Raw genomic sequence first — 22,200 nt, forward strand, 5'->3', positions numbered from 1 at the left:
ATACCTAAGCCAAACATCACATTAAGTTCCATTTTGTTCTTTGTCTTATTACCACAAAAGGAAAATGTGCTCCATTGTGGAAAATTTATATAGAAAATATTAAAGGGGAAAACCCCCATAATTCTACTACTTAAGAAAAACCACTGTCAATACTTTATACTTCTTTACAGTTTTAATGCATTTTTTACCTGATGGCAAACTTACCATCTATAACATTTTAAAACCCAGTCTTTAACGTATTTTGCTTACTGTGGTAATTTCCCTACTGTGTCAAAACTCTTCGTATACATAGTTTTTAAAGACTACAGCTTACAACTGACTAAACCCTAATTTATCTAACCATTTTCCAACTGGTAAATAGATGAGATTTCTGAGGTGTAATTATTGATACATCATCAAAACATACTTATACATTAAAAATTGATGTGTTTTTTTGTTTTGTTTTTTACTATTTTCTTAGGGTGGATTACCTAACAGTAAGTCAAGGAAATGAGCTTCATAGTGTTGATGAGACTAAAGAATTGTTTCCCAAAGGTAATATAGACATTTGCAATCCTACTAGTTGGGAATGCTACCATTAAGTTGTCAATATTACAAAATTTGAAGTCTTTTCACTTGATAGTGAGGAATTATGTGTTTTAGTTGATTTTGCATTTTCATGACTACTGGTGAGTCTGAATATTTTATAAAACACTTAACCATCTCAATCTTCACCTGATGATTTTCCATTCACCTGTGGAAATCTTCTTGCTTTTTCTTATCAATTATCTTAATTTAGGAAAAATACCCCATTTTATTTTGATTAATGAATGGTGGGAGAGTGAATATATATTTTTCATTAGAAATGAAATGATCAATATGATACAAATATATCAACAACAAATATGCATATGAAAGCTAAACTCCCACATTAAAAAGTTACTCATTTGCAATTTTTATTTTATCAGAATGATTTTGGGCATCTGAATAGACCAAAATGTAAAACTTTATAAGTTCTTTAAAAAATATTTCATAGCAAATGTTTTTGAATTTTAAAATATTATTATTTAAAGAAGACAGGGAAGCATGATGCTTCAGCTGACTGGGAACATGAGGATCTGAATTACAGTCCTGGATTAGCCACATTCTCTCCATCTTAATTTTGGATGAGTCAGTTAACTTCTCCAGGTCTCTTCATTTATAGTGTCAGACAAGATGATCTCCTTGGCCCTTCCCACCTCTGAAACTGTGTATTAAAATTTAAAATTAGCTTTTGCTTTTTTATAAGATGTGGTTTGGTTTTGTTTTTCATTCAACACTCTCCGTGTCTACTGCAATCCCTACCTTACTCAGAGGTTACAGCCACAGAAACCTCACCAGCCACTTGCTAGCTTTCCTTCCAGACGCTTCTTATTTTATGTATCTATCCACTGTCTACCTACCTACCTACCTACCTACTTATTTTGAGTGTAACTGACATGTACTGTTACATTAGTTTCAGGTGTACAACATAGTGATTCTACATGTTCACATATATTATGCTGTGCTCACTACAAGTGTAGCCGCCATCTGTCACCATACAGCACTGTTACAATACCACTGACTATATTCCCTATGCTGTGCCTTTTATTCCCATAACTTATTCATTCCACAACTGGAAGCATGTCTTTTGCTTCTAGGATTTATTTTGACCATTCCTTGTAATTTTTCATGTATTTCAGGCATAATGAGCTACTCTTCACTCTCCCTAGATATGATGAATTTCTCTCTCTTCTGTGCCTTTTCTTGGATACCACACGTACTCACACTCAGAGAAATCCTGTTCATCTTCCAAAAGCCAGCTCCAATGTCATCTCCTCAGTGTGACCTTGCTCCACCTTCCTGCTGAGCCTGTCACCCTCTCCATTTCTCCCTGGCACTGGGTGCATACGTGCATCACAGCCTCCAACACCTCCCACGTGACTGTCCGTCTGTGTCTCCCTAGCCCCCCAAAAGTATCTTTTTCAAAAATGGTCACTGCCTTCTTCAGTCTTTGCTTGACACATTATAGGTGCTCAAAAATGCACCTGAATAAAGGAATTATCAAGGAAACAATCACATAGAGAGTAATTTGTCAAGAATCACTGGCTAAAATAATAAATTTAATTGCTCTGCTATTTGATGTGAATCAATTTAATCTGCTTCATCAGGATTATTGGAGATGCCCAAAAATGTTTTCTTTGAAGTACTGTGTTTAGGAAACTACTTTTGTTTCCAGTGTTTCATTACAGATCATTAAGTAAATGCCTATTTAACAGTGCTTAAGACTGGATAGTATTTATTATGTGCCAGGCCTATTATAAGTCAAATATCACACACTCACACTCTTATACACACACACACACACACACACACACTCATTCAATCCTTCCAACAACTCTAGGAGGTAGTATTATTTTTACCCTTATTTGACAGATGGGAAAACTGCGGAATAGAAAGGTTTAATCACTTGCCCTAGTTACACAGTTAGCAAGTGGTAGGACCAGGATTTGAACTACACAATATACTCCACAGTCCACTATCCTATATACAATTGGATATTTTTATGTCTGGAAAATCTAACAACATAGAAAACATACATGGTCTTATTTAAAATAAATATGGAAAAATATGGCATGTGAAGGCCTACCTTATAAGTTACTTGATCTACGTACTGCTTACTTGCTGACAAAGATTTCTATTTATGGTATGCCATAGACCTGACCAGGAATACTCTGAAGCCCCCAATCCTGAGCCCATCTGATGCCAGTTACAGAGAACTTACGTACATCTCAATTAGGTTTCTTACCTATAGTTAACATCCCCCGAAGAAGTATCATATGAAGGTGAAGACTAGTTGGAATAACCAACCCAATTGTGAAAAAAATATTCGCTACATGAAAAACTAGATGATGTATCTCTCTCCAGTTTTCACATATGGTCTCATTGGAAGGCACGGGTATGGTACTTTCTAACTCAGGTGTAAAACCTAATGCAGTTGATTCTGTCAATGGGCTTGACTCAGTATAATTCATCTTGAAAACCCTGTAAAAGAAACAAAAGGACAATCATAAAAATGGCAGCTATATCTTACTACCCCTATAGGTATTATATCAAAATTATTTCTGTGAACTAAATATTGGTAAATAGATTTTTCTTGTGCTTATGAATTACAGCCAGGTTTGAACCCCACCAGTCACATATTAAGTGTATCCATTTCTTTATCTGTTAAACGATGATAGTAATACTTCATTTGACTTTCTAATAAGATGAAATGAAATACATGAAATATTTAGCATAGTTCATAACTATTCACTGACATGTATATCTGTACATAGACATACACAGTGGGGGAGAAAGGAATGAGGAATTAATTAGTCTAAAAGGCAATCACCAATAATTCATAAGCCATAGCAACTGCAAGGTTTTCTATCACATTCCCACTATGACACTGATTCCAAACACAGAAAAAGTAAATGGAAAAACTGATTTTTTAAATAGTTTCCAAAAAATTAATACTCTCATATCTACTATTTGAAGGCTTAGGATATTGAGAAGGCTCTACTTTTATACTGTCATTAAATCATTGTATCATACATATATAGAATCTATATTATCCTGTGTGCACATAATACATTACTTATCACTTATACATACACAGATATGTATTTAGTCCTTCTTTCATTGTCCAATATTTACTCCTTCTTTCATTGTCCAATTTAAGTCTCTACTTTCTTTCCCATAAAAACTCGACTAGATAGCATATCACAAATTAAAATGTAGCAAACTTTTGGTTTACTTTTATGTAAGAGAAGTAATGAATATTCTTTCAACTATTTAATAACAATAAATATCTATAATAAATACATTTCAAAAAGTATACATATTACACATGCTTACATAAACCTTAAAAAAATGGCATTATTTCCTGACTAAATTATCTGTCTTCCGTCTCTGGCACTTAAAAAACTTTTTCTATTATTAGTTATACAAACTGGTCCCTGATAAAAAACCATGTCGATTTATAGATTTATATGAGTTATTCTGCTTCAGAAAAAGAATTCCAAATGGGTACCAAAAGTATCTTTAAATTTAATCTGATAAGTATTTCTCTCCAAAATAAGGTCACACAATTTAACTATATATTTCCATTCATTTTTTCCATCATACCAAAGTACAGGTTTTAGGTGGTAGAATAATTAATTGGTATAGGTTGGGCATTCTGAAAGGATGCTACTAGACAAATCTGAAGGAATTCTACATCTGTTAAGATGATAAAAATAAAAACAGACATGCATTACAAACTATGAATGAAATGATCAAGTCAGTTAAAGATCTCTTCATGTAATTCTGAAATAGTTCAAAAACATAAGAGAAATAGTTGACTTAAATGTTGATTTTCTGCAAAAAGGAAAGAAACTACAAATATTTAACTACTTTCCAAATGTTTGAATCAATAAAAATGTGAGCCTATTGGAGTGAAAGGTATAATTATTTGAATAACTCCATTTATATAAAGCTTGCTTTCAAGGACCAAATCAGAATTAATCTTATAATTTCTGCAGGATAGAGAATGATATTAAAGGTCCTCTATCACTCAAAAGCTAGGTCAATATCTGCTTATGCATTAGCATTACCTAAACTAATAACTACATTTTTTTAAACATTTATTAATTTTTGAGAGAACAAGAGAGACAGAACACAAGTAGGGGAGGGGCAGAGAGAGAGGGAAACAAAATCTGAAGCAGGTTCCAGGCTCTGTGCTGTCAGCACAGAGCCGGATGCCGCAGGGCTTGAACCCACAGACCACAAACTCATGACCTGAGTAGAAGTTGGACGCTCAACCAACTAAGCCACCCAGGCGCCCCTAATAACTACATTTCTATGGCTTCCACTTCCATTGTCCTATTTGCTTTTCTAACTACCCTGTGTTCTCTATTAGGCAGGGGTGTTGTCATATTCATCTATGTATACCCAAGGCCTAGGCTCTGTAGAGAATGCCAGGGCTAAAAGCCATACAGAAGGGACACAAACATGACAAACACTTTTAGAAATCATTTTTAGTCTCCCCAAACTTTAGAGTAAAGACAGGAAAGTGTCCAGCATTCCTGGGAATAAGAGAATCAGGCTCTATACCAAAAGCCCTGGGGAGCCACATTAAGTCAGGGAAAGTCACTTCTGTTTCTTGGGTCTGCTTCTTCCTAGGAACAGAGGTGGATGAACTAGATGGTCTTTGAAACCCTTTCAAGTTTTAATAGCCTGAGGCTCTAACACATTTATATAAGAAGTTAGTTAAGACACATTCCCTCTCATATCCAACCAATTATACCTGTATTGCCAACTAATCCACTTTAGCTCAATTTCATGTTTGTAAAAGTTCTTCAAGTGGCACTAAAAGTACCAACTTCTGCTCCAAGAGAAATGATAGAAAAACTATGATCCACTGCTGCAAGAACTAGGAAAATAGCAATAGGAATTTTTAAAAGGCGGAATCATCCTACAAAATATTTTGATGCCCAACACCTTATTTAAAAATATGTATATATATTTTTTATTTTCTGTATGTCTTAATAGCTTATAGAATAACTAATATTGTATAATACATTTATTATATAATTTATTATTTACTTGTATATTTATCTCCACATCAATTTTGAAATGCCAGTTACCTGTTGTCAATAATATTGATTAGAGTTTACTGGTTTCAGCTTCTTTTGATCACTTTTAATGGACTTAAATCGTTTACACTGAAGTAGCCTTATACAATGTGTCTAAGGAGGAAGGCTAGACTGGTAAATTGGTAAACGTTCAGGTTAATTTTGACTGAGTCAAGAGAAGTCTTCTTTCTCCTATTAGTTCTTCAGAATCTAATTCCTTTAATTACGTGCTCTAGTAAAGTCCTGTTCTTTTATAGATTTTCAATAGCTACGTGTCTGCAGTATTAAATGGCTAAATGGTGAAACTAACATTAACCCTTCACCAAACTACAAAAATGGAAAAGATAGCAGCATTGAACAAAAGTCGTGCTGGCAGGCTTAATTCATTCTGTAAATCGAACCGAACCTTTGCACATTTTCAGAATGGCAAAGAGCATTACGTTGCCAAGGGACTTGTCGCACATACTCTTGTGTTAAGACAAGCCGTTTCTGGGACGTGTCTGGCCAACAACACGTTCCCCAAAGCCTCAGAAACGAGGGCGCTGGTGGGTGGCGAGGTTCTCGGGTTCCCCAGCCATCGGTTCTCCCCAGGGAGCCCGCTCACCTCGCTCAGCGTCTACTCAGTGTCTACTGTTCTCCTTGACCCGAACTCTGGGGCCACGCGGGTGCTGGGTGAGCGCCGCGCCCCGCCTGGCACAGCCCGCTCGGGGCCAGGGCAGGCCACACGGTGCGCCCAGCTGCTCGCAGCCTCAGCGTGAGAGCTGGCGGTCCTACTGCGGGCGAGGACGAGTGGTAGTGGGTTAGGGGCCCGGAACCCCGCGAGTGCAGCGGGGAGAGGAGACGCCGAGCTCACCAAGGGCTTGCTCAGGGCAGAGCGCGGGAACCGGCACCGGAGGGGGCTCGTGCGCCAGGGGATGCGGGTGCTGCCAGACCCGTGCTGCAGCAGGCGACACCTGAGGGGCTGTGGCCGTGGACCCCAGACGGGGGAGAAGGGCGGTTTCAGAGACCAGGGAACCCCGCGAGGGCCCGGCCAGGGGAGGAGAGGGCGGGGTTCCTGGTGGCCCGGCTGGAGAACCAGAGCCGCCGCGGAGGCTGACAAAGTTGCTCCCGGTGGAGCAGGGATCCAACTTTCGCTTCCCGATTTAGCCCCGGGAGCTCTAGGCTGCAAACATCCGGGCGCGCGGGGGGGAGCCGACGGCAGCGACGCCTCCCGCTCCTTACCTGGCTCGTCCCTGGCACCGAACCTGGGCTGCGCTGGCCAAAGTTTGGGGCGACAGCGGCAGGGCGCGGGGGACAGCGACGCGGCGGCTCGACGGGAGCCCGAGGCGGTAGCCTCNTAGGTCTTTCCCCGTTTCCTCTCGACTTCTCGGTCTCTCCTTGTTTGGGCATCAGTGGGGGGCGGGCAACATCTTGGGACCAGCGGCGTTGGTGGCACATCTCCTTGGGGATAACTCGTGAACTCAAGCAGTAGGACCCCAGCAGGGAGAGAAATCAGGATAAAACCGAGAACTAGACTCTCGTTCCCCTCCAAGTTGAATGACCCACTCGCATAACTCCTTTTCTGGGACACTCGCATCTCAGCACCAGCAGGAAGGGCCGGGAGAGCGCGCAGCTCCGCGTCTGAGCCGCGCGGCGGAGGCTGGCGGGTTGGCTCACACGCACGCAGGACGCCGCCCTCCAGGACCCGGGTCGGAGCAAGCTAGCCTCGTTGCTGCGGGGACCACGCGGGAGAGACTTTTGACACAAGCCACGTTTGGTTTCAAAGAAAGAGGGTACTTACTCGAAATGTGCATTCCCATGGCGGTGCAGGGCCCTCCGCTCAAAGCGGAGCTCCACTCAGCTGGCCAAGTGAATTTGGTAGATTTGGGACTATAAACTGGACAGCAAGATATGAAAGTGTGCTCCAATCAATTTTTACTGTTCATAGAGGACAACCATTTTGGGGTAAGAAATGCAGGGCAAATTAATAAAGAGTTGGCGTGGGGGAGGGGTTGGAAGACAAAGGAGGACGGTTAGACGGACCTTCAGTGTCCACCGAAGTGCCCCATGGTGGGATAGAATTTGTGCCGATTATTACAGTATGACGTCGTTCATGTATGACAGACATGATCTAAATATGAAAAAGAACACAGGTCCATTGTAAGGTAAGTACCTGGAAGTTTACACTCACCAAATCTCTGAAGAGTCAGGGTAACTCTGAACAAGAGCCTAGTGCTGGACAGGCTGGATTTGAAACCTGCCTCTACCACCGTCTAGCTGTGTGATCTTGGAAGGTTACTTAGCTTTTCTGTGCTTCAGTTTCCTTTTCTGCACCATGGGGATGGTGATGATGATGATGATGATGATGACAGTGACGATTGCACCTATACCTAATTGGAGTGTTTTGAGGACTAAATGATTTAACATAGGCAGGGGGCTCAGAATGGTCTGTGGTACACAGTGAGTTCTTCGTATATGAATATACATTATACTGATAAAGCTCCTCTAACATGTCTGAAATTTGTTATAAAGATACAAGATTAATTTTCAAGGCTACTTCCTCAGAGTCTGTTTCTTTCTAGATACTCTGCCAGCCATTTGGTAGCTACAACTAAATACATTTTAAGGTGTAGATATAATAACAATTGTGCATAAAGATTCTGCATGGATGTGCATTGGAGGATGGCTTATAATAAAGTACCCTGGGAATAACCCTAAGTTAGAATCATACAGAACTAATTATAGAACATCCAAACCATCTTGTTCTCAGCAGCCAAAATAATAATAATAATAATAATAATTTGTAGAGGGGTGATTGGCTGGCTCAGTCAGTAGAGCCTGAGATTCTTGATCTTGGGATTCTTGATCATAAGTTCGAGCCCCATGTTGGGTGTAGAGCCTACTTTAAAAAATATTTTAGAAATGTTGGAAATATAATAATGTCAACTAATTATATAGAACAGAGGTTGGCAAACTGTAGTCTAAATGCCCAGCCCACTGTCCAGTTTTGGACAGCCTATGAGCTAGAATGGCTTTTACATGTTTAACAGTGAAAGCAAAATTAAAAGAATAATACATCATGATGTGTGAAAATTATGTGGAATTCAAAGTCAGTGTCCATAGAGTTTAACTGGAAGCCAGCCATCCTCATTCATTTATGGCTCCTTTTGTGCTACAACGGCAGCATCGAGGAGTTGCAACAGAAACCATATGACCCTGCAAAGCCTAAAATAGTTACTTACTAGTTCTTTATTGAAAAGGCTTACTATTGTTCCTTGATAAAGAGTATACTTTTGTGCTAGACACTGTTATAAGTGGCTTAGCTATATTAAGCCATTGTATCCTCATAATGGACTCTCTGAAGAAATAGTTGCTATACTGATCTCCATTTTATAGATGGGAAACTGAGGTAACAGAGAGGCAAAGTGGTTTGCTCAGAGTCACACAGCTAAGGAAATGCTGAGCCAGGATATGAACCAGGCAGTCTAGTTCCTGAGTTCACTAGCTACAAGTGTCTGCTACCTTCTGTCTTTAGTTCCACTGCTTCCCATAGAAAGATGTCGGTAGAAAAAGGCTAAGTTACAAGAGTATGTAGGATATTACAAGTCATCCACAATGATAAAACCTAAAATGCTTACATTTACCCTTACCGTTACCCTTACCGCAGAGTGGGGAGATTATAAGTGATCTTTCTTTTTTTTCTCCTTCTTCCCTTCCTTCCTTTCCCCTTCTTCTTCCAACTCCTCCCACTCCTCCTCCTGCTTCTCCTTCTGCTAAACTTTCCTCAATGACGATTATATGGTACTTTTGTAATAATTTAAAGACATTTATTAAAATAGTAGAGCCCAGGTTCTGGCTTTTGCAGATGAGAAGGCCAGACTCCAGAGGTATGATTACAGAGTCAGCTGCTACAGGACATACTCAATCCTTACCTTGCAGAATAAGATGCCTGTAAGGCATTTCGATCATATAAAGATTGTATATTTTTATGAAAAGGGTTGTGGATTCAATATCATAAGACTTGAGAACTGGCATTTGATAGAGCCTGTGTTTTCTCTGAGTATGTATTCCACAGAAAGAGGAGACTGAATGAAACCTAAGACCCTCACTATAACCCATCTAAGAATTAAAACAGGATTTTACATTTAAGTTTCTTTAAAAATTTTTGTAATGTTTATTTTTGAGAAAGAGAGAGAGAGAGCATGAGCAGGGGAGGGACAGAGAGGGAGACACAGAATCTGAAGCAAGCTCCAGATTGAACTGTCAGCACAGAACGGTGTGCTTGAACTCATGAATGCTGAGACCATGACCTGAGTCAACGTTGGACACTTAAACAACTGAGCCACCCAGGCACCCCTATATTTAAGTTTCTTATCACTAATGTATGAATATTAATTCTACAAAATTTAAAATAAGAATTCTAGGCACAAAAGTTGGTTTTGGGGGGCGCCTGGGTGGCTTAGTCGGTTAAGCGTCCAACTTTCGCTTAGGTCATGATCTCGCGGTTCGTGGGTTTGAGCCCCGCGTTGGGCTCTGTGCTGACAGCTCAGAGCCTGGAGCCTATTTCAGAGTCTGTATCTCCCTCTCTCTCTGACCCTCTGCTGCTCACGCTGTCTCTCTCTCTCCTAGAAATAAATAAAAAAATATTTTAAAAAAAGAAATTAAAAAAAAAGTTGGTTTTGGGAATGCCTTTTAGGCTCCCTGGTCTCTTCATGCTGGTCATGGAGAAAGGTCATATTGAAAGGTTCTGAGCACTATTTGAAAACTGATACGATACAAGGAAATAACTTGCACAGAAGTATGTAAGGAAAAGCACACAAGGTGTAAAAAAATATATAGAGCAGCCTGTCTCCTCTGCAACTACTCTGGCTATCACAGCTTATACTGACATAATTATTTCTCCCTTTATTTCTCTATGGGCATCCTAGTCTTCTTTTTCTATTTGGGCAAAGCCTTGATGAAATTTCAAAATTCAGATAGAATAAGTTTTGTAAAAATAAAACAAGACCCGAGGGAGTCACTGGTTTTAGAAGTACATAGCCTTATCTTTCATATCTATATCTGCCTATGGTTTACATTAGTGTAGACTTTCTTACTGTATGGAGACCGAAGCTTCTTCTGATATGGGCTCAAGGCAGACAGTTCTGATCAAACTTGGATTATTAAACAATGACTTAACTAGATTCTTTCTGTACCTAAATCCCTCTCATTAAATGTTGCATTAACCTTTTCATTGACCAGTTTGACAACCAACCTGATTGACTGTTAAAATTTCTCTTTCTTTAACAAAAATTGATTAAAAAGCCTTTCATAATTAACAGACTTTGTTTTGTTAGAGCAATTTTAGTTTTACAGATGATTGAGCAGGTGGTATAGAAAGTTTCTATATACCCTCTTCTCCCTTACTCAGTTTCTCCTGTTATTAACATCTTGCCTTAGTGTGATACATTTGTGACAGTTGGAGAACCAATATTGATACATTACTATTAACAAACCTTACTTTAGGTTGTATTGTATTATATAGTCCTCAGGGTTTTGCCAAGTGTATAATATCGTGTATCTACCTGTGATGTAATAAGAAATATATATTTAGTCTTTTTTTCCTAGTTCCTCATACAGAGCTTCTAAAATCCTTATATGTAATTTCCTTAGAGTAGAGGTTTTAGGGGCATCTTTTGTTCTAATATTTAGTCTTTGACCCTCAATTCCTGACATAGTACTTCTGAAATCTTTGCGATTTCCTGAGGAATGGGGATGATAGGATCATCATTCCTAGATCCCTTGGAATCTAGATACCTTGGGTGAGAGGAGCATCTTTCATTCTAATGAGATGACTCTGGGTGGACTTCTGGGTAGCTTCTGGATGGGACCTGGTCACCATGATTAAAAGCTTGGAACTTCAACCCCACCCTCCATCTGCTGAGAAAGGGAGAGGGGCTGGAAGACTGAATGAATAATTAATCTTGCCTACATGATGAAGCCTCCATAAAAATCCCTAACCTAAGGTGTTTGGAGAGCTTCCAGGTTGGTGAGCACATCCACATACTGGAAGGGTGGTGCACAATAATTCTACAGGGACAGAAGCTTCTATACTCCTCATCTGGCTGTCCATTTATGTCTTTTATTATATCCCCTATAATATACCAGTAAATGTGTTTCCCTGCATTCTGTCAGTAATTAGAGCAAATTATCAAACCTGAGGACGAGGTCATGGGAACCCCACTTTATAGCCACGCCAGACAGAATTGTGACCCCGGGGTCCACTGCTTGTGATTGGCATCTGAAATAAAGAGGTACTCTTGTGGAACTGAGACCTTAACAAGTGGGAACTGCACTAACTCTGGGTAGTTAGTGTCAGAATTGAATTGTAGGACATCCTTTTGGTGTCTGGAGAGTTGGAGAACTGGTTGGTGTGAGGAACCCCCCCTCCCCACACACACACTTGATGTCTAGTGTTAAGTAGAGGAAATAGAGCTTTCCTTTAGTAATGTCATGAGCCCACCATTATAGTATCATACCAAATAGTTTCACTGCCCTAAAAATCTCCTGTGCTCCAATTATTCATTGCTCTCTTTCCTCCCTTCCCTAACTCCTGGCAACCTTTGATATTTTTTACAGTCTCCATAGTTTTGCCTTTTCCAAAATGTCATATAATTGGAATCATATAGAATATTGACTTTTCAGACTGCCTTCTTTCACTAAGATACATGCATTTAAGATTCCTCCATGGGTTGTTTTTTTTTTTTTTGACTCTTTAAAAAAATATTTTTAAATATCTTACTTATTTCAGAGAGAGAGAGACAGCGTGAGCAAGGGAGGGTCAGAGAGAGAGACACACAGAATCTGAAACAGGCTCCAGGCTCTGAGCTGGCTGTCAGCACAGAGCCCAAAGCGGGGCTCCAACCCACGAATCATGAGATCATGACGTGAGCCAAAGTCGGATGCTTATCTGACTGAGCCACCCAGGCACCCCTTTTTTGACTCTTAATAGCTCATTTTTAAAACCATTGAATAATATTCCATAGGATGGATGTACCACAGTTTGTTTATCCATTCACCATTTTATGAACATATGGTTTCTTCCAGGGTTTGGCAATTATGAATAAATCAGGGCACCTGGGTGGCTCAGTGGGTTAATCATCTGACTTTTGATTTTGGCTTAGGTCATGATCTCACAGTTTATGAGTTCAAAGCCCACTTTGGGCTCTGCACTGACAGTGTAGAGCCTGCTTGGGATTTGTTCTCTCCCTCTCTCTCTCTGCTCTTGCCTACTTAGGCTCACTGTCTCTCTCTCAAAATAAATAAATAAACTTAAAACTTTTTAAAAAATTATGAATAATTCTGCTATAAACATTTGTGTGCAGATTTTTGAGTGGATGAGTTTACAACTCATTTGTGTAGATACCAAGGAGTGCAGTTGCTGGATTGCATAGGAAGACTGTGTTAGCTTTATGTGAAACTGCCAAACTGCCTTCCAAAGTAGCTGTGCCATTTTCCATTTCCCACCAGCAATAAGTGAAAGACATCCTGCTATTTCACATTCTTGCTAGCATTTGGTATTATCGAAGCTTTTTATTTTAGTCATTTTAGTGGGCATGTTTTTTGCTTTTTAAAAGGACTCAGTTGATTAATTTGTTCAAAATAACTGAACAGGTTATGCACTGAATAAAAATCAAGGAATATCTCAAAGCAAAGGGATGTGATCTTTCATTTTATTGTTGTATGCCAAAGCTCAGTCTTAAGAAATGGTTAAAACAGTGTCTAACTAAATATTTCTAAATTCATAAAGAAGTTGGATCACATTTGATTCATTAAAAAATGAGCTTTTACCCCAAAGGTAAAACTCCTAAGTGAAAAGTGACCCAGAACTTTAAGAGGACAGTGAATTATGGAGATAATCAAAAGTGGTGNCCTGCATCTGGATTCACACCATGGTTTTATATTTAATAAGCTGGGTGAATTGAAATCATTTATTAAACTTTTCTGAGCCTCAATTACTTGTCTGTAAATTCAGGCAAATGATTCTTAGTTGATGGGATTATCTTGACCTTTAGAGACCATGTTTTTAAAAAATGTCTGGCATCAAGTTTTTAATAGCTTAATTGTATATTTTTTCCTATCCCCTTATTGTGCTCTGCACATGGTACATGATCAATAAAAATTATTAGAATTTTAATCATCAAAGTTCCCTAGCCTGATTAAATAGTTGAAATATTCTATGAACACATGAAATAGCTAAGAGGTAATTTTATTTTTTATGTGTTTGCCTGTTTAAAATAGATGGAATATAGCCTGCGTACAAGACTGATGTTTCAAACAAAATTTGTAAATTGCAAGACTTTGGCACATGCTAAAATTTCCAGTGGTTTGGGGTTTCCCTGGAGTAGCCAGAAATGAGATATTGGCATCAAAAGCAAACTCATGAAATATGCAGTAGTATAGATTCTAGCAACCGGGCACTTGGCAGAGCTAAGTTACAGTAATTTACCATCTTGGGGTTGGCAGAAACATGCATACAGTGACTATAATGTCAAAGAGTAGAGGCCTGATGTTCCTTCTGTCTATTCTTCCTCACATCACTTTCCTTCTAAACTAGAAGATTTTTTGTGAGTTATTTGCCTTAAATATTAACAGCAACAAATAAAGGCCCTAGATGAAACATGTAATAAGATTTCCTAATCTTCTAGGAAGTTATTTCAAAGAGAATGAATTTATTATAAGAAGCTGAGCATAACAGAATTACAGTTTTTTTTAAAAAAGTGTGAAAAAATGATCAGAGAAGTAGCTCTGAATTCACAATCATTTCCCAAAAAGGCCTCAAACCAGGGCCCAGGTTGGCTCCTGAAAACAAAACTGGGTCTTGGAGCTCGGCAGATACCCCAGAACAGCAGTCTCAGAAGTCTGGTTCCAACCACAATGATGACCTTTCTTGTGTTTTGTTCTTTCCCTTTTGGGACTTTCTAGAAATTCACAGACCACTGAACCTTGTCTCTGAATTTCCAGTTCAGTGCCTCTACTTTTAAAGAAGAGAAACACAACAGTTCTGAGGAGGACACTTTCAAAGGTACTGTTTTTTGTAGTGTGTAAATAACTTTGTTATAAGAGGCGTTTGGTGGTTCTAAAGGAAAAGTTGCTGATGACAGAAAAATAACTTCCAGCAGCTGTTGATAACATGTCATCTGTGGTATAGATAAGGTTTTGATGGATGGTGAAGCCATGGCCTGACTTTTAATGTATACCTGGTGAAAGCAGAACTTGAGTCATAGAGTTTCTACTGCGCAGTATCATCCCATTATGTAATTAATCCTCAAAAAGGGCTAGTTTTGCAGGCAAATGTGAAGTCCGATAATAGCCAGCCTAGTAATTGGCATTCAGCTAAAAACAAAAACCCAGAACAACACATTATAAAGATGGAATAATAAAATAAAGTTGGGAATAATGACCCTGCCATCCGGCATTAATTGATGTGCAAAAGCACTCAGAGTTCTCAGGAGAAAAGAATTGTTTAGATGCAAATTATTATTACTACTACTACTTAAATTGTTGTAATAAATTCATGAAAATAAGACATGTCCTGAGTTTAATACATATATGAAATCTAATAAAAAATTTGTGAGCCCGCTACCAGCAGTTTTATCATTTGGCATAAAAAGTGGTAAACAACATGAAATAGATATTTAGTCCAAGATCAAACATATTCGGTACAATTTAGAACCACACGAAATGATTATGATGGTATTTGGCTTGATATCTATAGAGACCCTCACACACTTCCGTAGGAGAAAAAGGTCGTGCTTAGACAAGGTAAGGATTTTAGAATCACTGAGTCTCTGAAGTAAGGGAAGGATAGAAATACTTTGGAGAAGCACATTTTCTCACAGAACACCAATTTGGTTTTCATACCATGTATAAAACTGTTCTTATGCAGTTGTAATGCATGCCACCACTAAGGGATTTCTTAGTATTTTTTTACATTAACACACCATTTCAAGCTCTCTGAGAGAAGTATAATGAATATATTATAAGCTCAGAAAATGGCATCTAAAAGCAACAAAGCATCTCAAAGTGACTCAGGAAATCTTGCGGATTACTTCATGTGACTGTTTTAATCAAACAAATAAAACTTCAGTACCTAGAAGATTTATGTTGAATAGGGAAAAATCTAGTAGAAAATATTGCTATTAATGACCATTAGAAGATGCCATATGATGAAATCATTAAACATGCCTTTGGCATTTGGTACTTACACTATTAATGATTATTAATATTAATATGGGTATGTGATTCTCATGCATTTCAAAGTGAAATTACAGAAATGACATTCTCCAGAGCAGTTAGTCTCTATCTCTGTTATTGCTTTTGTCACTTGTTATCTTTTGCCTATCAATGTACAAGTCATTCCTCCTTTTAAGTTGTAAATTTCTGGAGGGTATGAAGTGTGTCTGATTTATCTTTCACATCTCCATGGTACCTCGCACGTGATTTGCGTATATTTGGAACTCAGTAATTATTAGTTGATGGAATAATTGAGTGCATTTGTTTCAAGTACTATTATTCTCCAATAGAGGAAAGAGTAAATATTTAAAAATTTTGTTATTTAGAGCACCTGGGTGACTCAGTTGGTTAGGCATACGACTTCAGCTTGGGTCATGATCTCGTAGTTTGTGAGTTCGACCCCCACGTTGGGCTCTGTGCTGACAGCTCAGAGCCTGGAACCTGCTTCAGATTCTGTCATCCTCTCTCTGCCCCTTTCCTGCTTGTGCTCTTTCTCTCTCCCAAAAAAAAAAAAAAAACACTACATTTTTTTTTTAAATTTTGTTTTATGAATGGGGAAAATAACAGAAGAAATATATACCAATATGTTAATAGAAGTTGTGTTGGAGTGGTGGAATTATTGTCCTTTTTTTTCCATTCCAAATTATTTATAATATGGTCACATATTAGGAATAAATAACAACAAAATGACATTTAATGTTCTACTAGATTTAGATCAGTTTATTAGAATTGTGGTGACCTCTCTGCCATAACAGTGACATCTCACTCCCCTGACCCCCTCATGCTCCCCCTTCACCACCTTCCTCTCCTTCCCCTTCCCACCGAGCTGATTTATGATGGAACAGGAACAAGTTGGAAAAGATAGGTTTGGAAGGAGAGGAAGAGATGATGGCTTAACCCTGAGATGTATTCATTCATTTAGAAATAATGAGTGGTTGAATGGTGAAAATTGCCTGGGGTCAGGGTGCAGTGGAGGAAGAAGGCAGAGATCTCAATGTCAGAGGCACGGACAGGACCAGTCACACTCTTGGGTCCATCAGCCCAGAGTCCTAGAGACCAAGGGGCCAAGCAACATTGCAGTCCATTCACGGAGGACTCAGAAAATAGAGAGCGGCTAAACATGTTCCTGCTCTGTCATGGGGCCTTGTAAACTTGCCTCTGTACGTAGAACAAGAAGAGAAGCAGAAAGGTTGATGGAATTACTTTAAATGACTGTTTAAAATGAAAAGAAACTACTTTTAAGGATCAGGATAAAGAATTTTCTGCCACCATGGAGAAGAGGGTATGAGAACAGGATGAAGTCAATAACAGGTTAGAAGGAGGGTATGTTGGGGCTCTTGCATAGCTCAGTTGGTTGAGTGTTTGACTTTGGCTCAGGTCATGATCTCACCACTGATGAGTTCAGGCCCCGTGTGAGGCTCTGTTCTGACAGGTCAGAGACTGGAGCCTGCTTCAGATTCTGTGTCTCCCTCTCTCTCTACCCCTCCTTTGCTCACTCTCTGCCTCTCTCTCAAAAATATGTAAACATTAAAAAAATAAACAAAAGAAAGGTGTGTTTTGCACATGCCTGACCAGTGTTTCCTCATTTTATACTGCTGTATATTTTATTCATTAAAAAATAATTTAGTGACCATTTAATGGGTTTTGCATAGGAAAAATTTAATTAGAGTAAAAGTTTGGAGACTGGCTTTAAGTGAGGTCAGAGGAGCTCAAACTATACAAACTCTATTTTTGGGAATCATGAAATACAAAAACAGCTATATTATTTAATGGAATTACTCTCAGGGGACAAATAATCCTTTGCATGTTTCTAACACCAAGAGCCTCTAAGCTAAATCAGCTTACAGATTTTCAACCCATAGAGTAATCTTGGAACCTGAAAACTAATAACCATGCATTCTGAACAAGTGCTGCTCAAACTCCCTTCAACAATATCAGTTGGAAGAATGTGGCTTTGAAATCATTTAAAGATATGATAGTTCTGTGTTATGCAGGAAAAAATGACATGTAGGAAAAATGATATTATCACAGGTCTTTAATTTTATTTCATGAGAAAACTGCCGATGGCACTGCATAGTGAAGTCCAGTTGGGAGGGGGAGTTGGTGTTAAAAGTCATATATGGATTCAGGGACAGTTGCAATTACTTTCCTTTCAACAAATATTTACAAAGCAACCACCATGTGCAGGCACTGTTCCTAAACAGATATAGGCCAGTGGGGGAGTTTGAAAAGAAAATTCCTTTTCTCAAAAAAAATAGATATTGTGCTCATCCATTGGCTAACCTTTTATCTTGGATGAACCAATTTATATCCCATAGTAATGCCCCGTTCTTCAGAAACGTCCACCAAAAAATATCTTTTGTATCTTGGGGACCGTACTAGCTACTATTTGAAGATGTTTCAGTTTACAAAGTTTCACTGTACATAAAGTTTTTTCCATCTTAGAAAAGAGAGAGAAACAGCGCTACAAGGGTACACTAAATTAATTTACCTATAAGTTAGGGAGCTGGCGCATCAAGCTTGGTGGCCTGAGATAAGGAAGGCTTCTCAGTAAATTTCTGTGAGATCTCAAATGAGACATGGAAATATCTGAAATGATATTGGACAGATCCAAAATTTTAAAGAATTTATTTAAACTGCATCAAAGAAGGTTGGCCATGCTCTTTCATTACGTTAACATATAGCCATTTTAACAGAGTTACATTTAATTACACATTTTACTTGTAAACCGCATTGAGCTCAAGCTAGTTGCTGATGGTTTTGAAGAAGAAAGGTTCATGTTTAGATAACATTCCCTGGACTATCACCAACAAATTCAGCAGATGTATAACTATCATTTTGGCTTTGACTTTTCTTTCAGTTCAGATTGGGGGCGTTTCAGTTCTCTTCAAATCACTCAGGGCCACTGGTCAGTGTAGCATGAAAAATGCAAGGACACTGATTTGGAAGAACTGGCTTAAGTTGAGCATCACAATTTACTGTGATTCAGTCTCTCTGCCTTTACCCATAAAGTGGAATTCTTCCAAGAAACAAGCAAATTAAGTCATATGTAGGTATGCTGTGTAAACAACAAAGTGTTAAGCCAATGTAAGATATTGTTTGTTAATTGTATAATTGGGGAGATAATTTTATATTTAATAACAGTGGTTATCACAAGTTAAGGAGCTCAAAATATCTTGTTATATCAAACAGAGCTAAAATCCTACCATAAAATTATGTAAAAACAAAGTTTTGGAATCCGATATATAAAATAAAATTAATTTATTAAGATCACTAAAGGTTGAGTTGAAATAGAGAAATGGGAACAATTTTACTTCAAGACACAAATGATCAGTTCTTCAGGGGAAAAAAAATTTCCTGTCAATCTTTAATAGCTAGCAGGTTTTAAAACTAGTCAAATTTAGCATAATAATAAAGCTTCAAATTATGTTGAAACGATGCTGATGTTATATGCAAATGCACAATCCGCAGTAGAATGATGGTAATACAGTGAGATGACTACAGGAGCTAAAGTAATATTTCCCTCTTGCCACATCATTTCATTATTGTAAGACTTTTTGAACCTCAAAAAATATGTGGTTCTATCAAATTAAACCTATATTTTATTATAAGTCTATAAGATACTGGTATTTATTTGTACTTTTTATTGATATGTTAGGTATTGAAATTTTGGTAGAATGAAGAAAAATAATGGACTTGGGCCCACTGATGGCCCACAGTTTAGTAAGGTGTCATTTACTAAAAAATATTAATTTGGGAACCCCGTTTCTGAAGGATCATTTCTTCTGTAACCATATGTAGTATAATAATGTGGAATCCAGTTTGTGCAATCTAATACCACATGTATTCTTATGCCCTTGGTCAAACCATGAGTCTCAAGTACATGATGTATAATGTATTTCTCTGATTATAATTTGTACTGTCTGCTTGGTACGTTTTTCTTATGGCTCTTGCCAGCTTAGTTAAAGGATTCCACTTCATAACTGTTCTGTCAGATCAATTCTGTCCTTCTGCTTCTGTGCAGTGTAACAAAATGACATCCAGAGCTTATCCAGATGAGCAGAGAGCAACTGGATTGCCTTCTGCTCCTTTGTTGAAGAAGAGAGAAAATTCTTCAGCCCGTAAGTGCTGAGAGAGCATCATACTATGCTTTATGGTAGATTAATCTCAGCACCATGAGTTCCTAGGGGTGCAGAGTCCAGGGTAAATCATAAGGGCACTTTTGTACTGAGGTCAAATCAAGTTCAAAGGACGAGCTCTTGAGGAGGACTAGAAGCCTCCAAATATCCAGTTGAAGTAAAGGCTGTATAAACTGGGAACTTCTTTGGCGATTGAGATGAGGATATTCATGGGCTCATTTTAAGCCACTTCTTTGCCCCCTGAGGCTACTTCTCAGGGTCCTTCCTGACCACAAAATTTAGGACAGAGAATCTCAGCCACTCCAATTCCTTTAGGTCACAGGGCCAGCTCTTTTCCAGGGCCAGCTCCATGGGCATGCAAAGGGTGTCAGACTTAACAAAAGCCCTGCACTTGGTTCACTGGCCTACTTTCTTGGTCTTAAAATTCTTAATACTTTCTGAACAAGGTGTTTCATTTATTTATGCATATACAGGTCTTGTGTACAAAGCCATAAATCATTTTTAACACAGGGAAAAAGCCAGTTCCTCGTTTTATTGTACTTTTACCAGTAATAAGTGAATCAAAGGAATTTAGGGCTGGAAACTATTAAGCTACAATGAGCCCAATTTTTTTTTTAAATGTTATTTTTGAGAGAGAGAGAGAGAGAGACAGCGTGAGTAGGGGAGGGTCAGAGAAAGAGGGAGACACAGAATCCAAAGACAGGCTCTAGGCTCTAAGCTGTCAGCACAGAGCCCGACACGGGGCTCGAACCCACGAACCATGAGATCATGACCTGCGCCGAAACCGGACGCTCAGCCGACTGAGCCACCCAGGTGCCCCACAATGAGCCCAATTTTTAATAGAAATTAAAATTTAAGTGCACTGTGATATTGTGCATAATAATAAATAAGAGGTACTTATTATTTTTTTTAATCTCTGATTTCTTCTTTCCATCTCGTCAGAGAATTTTGAGATAGTAAAATGTGGTTTGCTAGACTTTCCAAACCAAACGTACGGAGTATCTACATAGAGGTTACTCTAGGATTTTTCATATTTTCTTGTTGCTAAAGTGAGAACACTAGGGTGCAAACCAAAGTGTTGGATAATAGGTGTCTGTTCCTATGGAGGAGTTCTGGGTCCAGCCTTACACACAAGTGTGAAGATGGTGAGGTTCATCTCTGTACCTTCTTTTTCAACATCCCTTTATCCTGTTCTGTTTGTACTCCTATCTCCTCATCCTAAACATGGTTAGATTTCTGGACAACTCATATGAAAATTCTTCTTCTCCTTCCACCAACACGATTTGAGCCAAAAATCTACATCCCATTTCCATGTGGCTTTGTTCCCAGTGGACTTTCACAGTTAGATAGCTATCTGATAATTAACCCCTGCTGAATTATCTAGCTGGTACTAACTTAAGGTGTGGATTCTCCTTGGGGAGCTCTGGACTTTAATATTTGAGAGGCCTCTATTGTATCTAGCAGAGAGCAGCCATTGTGTCTGATTGTGTGATGACTGCCCATGATGGCTGTGCATGGCTGGGAGACAGAACCCCTCTGACTATTCCTTCAGCTCATGCTGAACTTGATGAGCTCAGTAGCTCATCCAGACTAATGATTCAGACCTTGTCATATCGTCGCGCTTAAGACAGATGCTAATGTACAGAAAAGTAATGTACTTTACATAACCCCAATACTTCTTCCCTCACCCTCCTTGCTGACTTTGCTTCCTAGGTCACTGAGAAAATAGAAGTAATTATGAGAGAACTTTCACAAGCCCCCAGTACATCTCTCACGTGCCAGCAAGTGTGCTCCCACCTATTTTCTGCCTGCTCTCCTTCCTAATGATTGATTGTCCACGTTCCTATTCAAGGTCAGGGGATCCTATTATCACTCACCTGGTCAAGGTCATTCCTCCAGCAATTCATCCCTCTCTTCGGGACCAGTCCCATCAGCATACAAAGATACTGTTATTTCTCTTATCTTAAAAACAACAACAACAACAACAACAAAACCATCCTCTCTCTTGACCCCACCTTCTGCTCAGGCTATTGTTCATTTCTACTTTCTGGTGCAGTAAAACACCTTGAAAAGCTTACCTATACTTGCTCTTCCAACTTCTTGCCTCTCATTTCCCCTCAGCCTACTTGAGTCAAGTGTCTGTTCCCAAATAC

General features: G+C 38.8%; 1 protein-coding gene across 1 annotated transcript in view; it reads right to left on the bottom strand.

Annotated features, from left to right (window-relative positions):
* The window catches only part of POPDC1 (popeye domain cAMP effector 1), a 28,608-nt gene extending 25,576 nt beyond the window's left edge, over nucleotides 1-3,032 (bottom strand). Inside the window, exon 1 of the mRNA XM_077779987.1 lies at nucleotides 2,807-3,032. Coding sequence (XP_077636113.1) covers nucleotides 2,807-3,032 — 226 coding nt within the window. The remainder of the gene's footprint in view (nucleotides 1-2,806) is intronic.
* Between the last annotated feature and the right edge of the window lie 19,168 nt (nucleotides 3,033-22,200).

This window comes from Crocuta crocuta, unplaced genomic scaffold (genome assembly GCF_008692635.1).
Source record: "Crocuta crocuta isolate KB4526 unplaced genomic scaffold, BGI_CrCroc_1.0 scaffold147, whole genome shotgun sequence".
In the NCBI taxonomy this organism is placed as follows: Eukaryota; Metazoa; Chordata; class Mammalia; order Carnivora; family Hyaenidae; genus Crocuta; species Crocuta crocuta.